The sequence below is a fragment of the Bison bison genome, unplaced genomic scaffold (assembly GCF_000754665.1).
Source record: "Bison bison bison isolate TAMUID 2011002044 unplaced genomic scaffold, Bison_UMD1.0 scf7180017861496, whole genome shotgun sequence".
In the NCBI taxonomy this organism is placed as follows: Eukaryota; Metazoa; Chordata; class Mammalia; order Artiodactyla; family Bovidae; genus Bison; species Bison bison.
Window position 1 is genome coordinate 8,031 of NW_011492068.1, and position 5,392 is coordinate 13,422.

The window sequence follows — 5,392 nt, forward strand, 5'->3', positions numbered from 1 at the left end:
TTGCAAAGAGTCATACATGACTGAGCGACTTTCACTTTCACTTCTTTCCAGTTAACTCAGAAGCAGCAATGAACCAGAGAAAACAAAACACAGGGCTGTGACTCTGACCAGTTCAGGAGCTCATCAGGTCAATAGCCTTGCACAAACTCTATGTATTGGGATCTGTTTATTTACTGGAAAGCCATGTGAAATCTCATGAGCAAACAAAGTGTGCCTGGTCAGAAATGCTGGCTATATAGATAACTAACGAAATGTTGTGGTATATTTTATTTATTATAAACACTCTTTTGTGTCTTACTTGTATTTTTCCAGGAAACAGAAATGAGACCTAGCACCGAACCAACACATCACTTCATCCATAGAATGATGAGTGTATCTTTACATGATGAAGAAGATCTGGCCTCCTTTTCTAGGTACAGTCAAAGTAATACTAGTTGGCTAAGGAAATAGAAATCTGAAATGAACGTTATGTTGATGGGAAGAATGGGCCCCTCAAGTAAACCTGTGAGGAAGCCAGTTTAGCCCGTCAATCTCCCCTCACTCCTTCCCCTAACTCCCCTCTGTGTTTACTTCCTGGGCCTTCCCTCCACATCTTTTCTCCTATTCCTATTTATCTGGTCTCTACTTTCTTCTCCTGGGATCTGCTTTCTAGTATAGTGGTCTATAGTACAGTTACTTTGAGTCTTTAATGTGTTAGGTTCTTGAATCTGGGAGACAGGCTCTGAGCCAGCAGTCCCCACCCTAATGGCTCACCTAAAGGAGTCCCACTTAGTTCATGTATGTACCTAAATGCTCAGCAGGGTGGCACTGTCAGAAGAACCCCAAGGAGACAGGGGGCAATGTAAATTAGAGCACTCAGGGAAGAATTCTCACAAGTGTTAGAGTTGGAATTGGGCTTTAAATGATGGATAAGATTTAGATAAGGCCATCCAGGTTGGAAAAGACTATAAGAGAAAGGCTGGACCATGTGGTATCTATAGGGACAGGGAGGAACAAAGTACACTGAAGTCTTAATAGTTTTTCTAGAATAGCCAAAACATGTCTAAAAGTGCCCCTGTGTTCATAAGAATATTCACAAACTGGGAACAGTAGCACTCTGTTTTTGTTTTTTAAAACTTTTTATTGTATATTGGGGTATCACCGATGAACAATGTTGTAATAGTTTCAGGTAGACAGCAAAGGGATTCAGCCATACATATACATGTATCCATTCTCCCCCAAACTCCCTTCCCATCCAGGCTGCCACATAACATTGAGCAGAGTTCCCTGTGCTACACAGTGCTTCCTTGTTGGTTATCCGTTTTAAATACAGCAGTGTGTACATGTCCATCCCAAACTCCCTAACCACCCCTTCACCCCACCCTCCCCGCTGGTAACCATAAGCTCGGAACAGTAGCACTTTGTATCATGGGAGAAATAGGGCATAAGGAAGAAAATCCACCCTGTCCCAACTATATCCTTTTCCACCTGGCACCATGAAATTAAGGTTTCTTTTTGACCCGATGCCATTTTAGGACATCCACTCCTGGCCCACCACTGGCTTTATCTCCACTCACGCTTGTCTTAACATACATAATTAGTATTGCAGGCAAATCTCAACTGTTGGTATCATTGCACAGCACGAGTGGGAATATATAAAACCAAGGTCAATGTAGCTGTCATTTTTATTTTGAGAACTCACAGACATACCATGCCAGGTTTGCATCTGTATAAATAAAGACTTGAACAGATGGTTCTTTAACAGTCATTATTATTCATTAATAATTATTCATTCCTTCATATAAAATACAAAAAAAATGAAATGTCTTATATCTTTTCTTTAGTTCTGATGATGAGAGTTCCACAGATCCAAGTGGCAAGGTTACAGAAGGTTGGATTGATTTCTTTTCTTACTTTAAATTAGATTGTATTTAAACAGAGAGTTTGTTCATCGCATTGATGAATACTGAGTTTTCCAGTAGGCTGATCTAAATTGGAGGAATACTGAGTCAGTTAACCAGCTAGTGTGATGAACTAGTTTGCTTTTTCTGAAACGCTAGTAAGATTCCATTAATAATTGTGGTGAAAAGTATGTAGTGTGACTATAAGTTTACAGTTACCGTGATCCTGTGGGAAATATCCAGGAAATAAAGGTTTATCACATCTATATGTAGACTACAGCCCATGCTGCTAGGATTTAATCATCTCTTTAAGTAGGAATGCTTGCTTTATATAACTAGGTCAGCCCTAGTAAAATATATTTAAAAGCTTTTAAAGCTAAAAATGAAACCTACATTTATTTGCTTGCATTAAATCTTGGCTAGGGTGCACCCCACTTTAATTCTGTCTCTGTTAAAACTGACTCCTTATTTATGAGTTGGGTTTGGTCCTCCATTCTTTTAAAGCTCAAAGGATCAATGTGGCTCTAACAGTGGGACAGCACTGAGGTAGGGGTATCATGTTTACTGTAAAGATGGCCTGAAAACTCCAGCTACAGAGCTGGAGTTGGCCTTGGTTGTTTCAAGCCTGCACCCACTCAAGAAGCTACTCAAGAAATATATCCTCTCCAGTTGAGAGTGGGAATAACATTCATTAAAAGATGAATCATAGAATGGAGGTAAGTTGCCAGAATCCCATAAATAGGTCATCGTCAGAGGATGATACGTCACTGGCGTGTTTCCTGTATTATGGAATCATAGGCTGTCAGAGCCAGAAAGTAGCTAGTATAACCTTATTTTACGGCTGAAGAGACTGAGGTTCAGGGTAGGGAAGTGACTTGTCCAAGGTCATACTGTCAGTCAGAATATGGATCCCAAGTCTCCTAAATCTGAACTCAATGTCATTGTTTTCTTCAACTTCACTGCAGTGAGTCACACTTAGATATAGGTATCCTGTGGTAATATTTAATATTGCACCTGTCCAGTTCATGCATTCATTCACATTCAACAGAGTCACTGAGCACTTTCTTCGGGCTGGACGCTGTTCTAAGTTGTGGAGATACAGCTGCGAATGAGAGACAAAGTCTTCACCTCCTTCTAATTGGGAAGGGGATATAAACACAGTAGGGCTTCATCTGGGGTGGTGAAGAGTTGGCCAGGACTGAGCGACTGAGTACAGCACATAAACACAATAATTCTAGATAGGAATAAGTACTTCCCATTTCACCCAGATAAAGGCCAGGGTCTTTACAATGGCTTACAAGGCCACATATGGTCTGGATTCCACTCACCCCTCCTGGTAACCTGTCTGACCACCTCTCTTTATGATCCCTCTTAATCACTCCACTCCAGCCACATGAACATTTATCTTCTTCAGATCTTTGCTGAAGTATTATATTTGAAGTCAAAAATTCCCTGAACACTTTTCTTTAAAACTGAAACCCCAATGCCACCCCAGCACTCCCTGCTTTAATTTTATCCCTAGCATTTGTACCATCTGAAAGCTTTTTAAAAAAATTGTTTATTGACTCTCCCCCTTCCCTAGAATGCTAGTTCCATGAGGGCAGGGATTTTTCTCTGTTCACTGTATCCCCACATGTCTACAAAAGAAGCACAGAGTAGATACTCAGTACATATTTGTGACATTCATGAATGAATATGAAAAACACATAAAGAAGAGCCCAAGTGATACAGACTGACTGGCTAGATTAGTTTGGTCCAAGAAGTCTAGAAACATCAGATCTTAATAACGGGAAGGAAGTAACCACAAGAAGATCTGGAAGCAGAGGGTCCCACACACAGAGTTCAGTAAGTGCAAGGGACCCTAGATGGGATGAGTTTGGCATGTTAGAGGCATCTTCCCCACGACCTGTGCCCAGAATTTGAGGATCTCACCGCTTTTGGTTTCTTCTGCTTGCCTAGTTTCTGCGATTCTCTGATGAAATTACTGAGGTTATTTTTGTGCTAAAATGTGTATATGTCTCAGAAATAACTGTTTTCCAATATTGTGTTTTGATCACAGAAAGTCTTGAATGTCCATGTCTGGAGAATTTGAGCAATCTTAAGGTAAATATTTTTCACTGGTTCCCCTCATGGTGAGCCAGTGGAACCCTGACAGAAATGAGGGAGTGCCTTAAAGTAAGGGTGTGGCGTGCCTTGAGGGGCCTCAGGAAGCACTCCCAGTTGGGGCCAACCCCTGGTTGAAGGTATTGTCCCCGAGTAAGTGCACAGAGTAAGCCCCTTAGCACCTGAGAACAATGGCACGCAAGGAGTGAGGCCCTGGAACTGGAGGGCCCGGTGTGGGCAGCGAGGGAACAGATGCTTCGAAGAGGAAGGGGTGCTGGCTGAGGGAAATGAACGCTGGCTCCATCTGCTTTGCAGGGTACCCTTCCTAGGCAGCTTTCCAAAAACCTGGCCCACTCCTTAGTGTGATCCCAAGAAATTCCCTCCACCTAAAGCCCTCTTAGGAAGTCTCTGAGGAGACTGAAACTACAGATCCTCCTAGATCCTCCTCTCTGTTTTGTATTACTTTTGCTTTACTCTTGGTTCACTTTAACCATCCCCCAGCACGCGTGTACACACACATAAACACAAATCATCCCCCTTATCCTGCGTTATTTTCTTCACACCTCTTAGGTCACCATTTAGTCATTTATTCACCATTTATCAAGTGCCTACTATGTGCCAAGGGCTAGAGATTCAGAAGTAAACAAAGCTGTCAAATATTCCTGCCCTCATCCTCTGGCACAGGATTCCCTTGAGTATAAGCTTCATGACAGCAAGGGCTTGTCTTGTCAGAATAACTGCCTTAGCACCATCAGAGTCAAATTTCAACTAAGTCAGGAGTGCCTCAACTCCTGCCCCCATGACGCTGATGGACAGCCCTGTGTGGGAACTGTTACACAGAGCAGAGGTTCTCAACCCTGGCTGCAGCCTGGAATCAACTGTAACAACTGACGCCCAGCGTTCCATCCCCAGAGATTCGGATTCAGTTGGTCTGGGTTGCAGCCTGGGCCCTGGGTGATGCTGATGAACAGGCAGTGTTGAGAACCACTGAGTTAGCGGACTTGTGTCTGGCCATTTAGTAGCATCTGCCCCTTCCCCTCCTTCCTTTGGATAAGGCATTCTCAACCTGACTTCATGCTAGAGTCACCCAGGCAACTTAGAAAAGAGAACAATGCTTGCCCCAGCCTCAGGGATTCCTGTTCGTTTGGGGCGGGGTCCAAGCATGCCTATTTGTAATATTTCTCCAGATGGTTGTGTTGTGCAGCCAACGTTGAGGCCCAGTCCCTTAGATTGTTCTGTCCCAGTTTATCCCTTTATATATCCTATCCTCAGTATCTTAATCCATAAACTGCCTCAAATCCAAAATTTCACCATAATACTCTGCTCTCCATACCAACGACAGGTGTTGGTGTGGAGAGCTTCTCTCATCTCTCATGCTTCTCTCATCTTGCCTTCATTGATTTGCCCCA

General features: G+C 42.9%; 1 protein-coding gene across 2 annotated transcripts in view; it reads left to right on the forward strand.

Annotated features, from left to right (window-relative positions):
• The window catches only part of LOC104983112 (fibrous sheath-interacting protein 2-like), a 13,542-nt gene that overhangs the window by 3,624 nt on the left and 4,526 nt on the right, over positions 1-5,392 (forward strand). Inside the window, exons 2-4 of one of the 2 annotated variants that reach the window (XM_010832591.1) lie at positions 313-413; positions 1,824-1,870; positions 3,940-3,983. In XM_010832591.1, the coding sequence (XP_010830893.1) occupies positions 313-413; positions 1,824-1,870; positions 3,940-3,983 (192 nt within the window). The remainder of the gene's footprint in view (positions 1-312; positions 414-1,823; positions 1,871-3,939; positions 3,984-5,392) is intronic. The other variant, XR_824595.1, reaches the window with a different exon arrangement.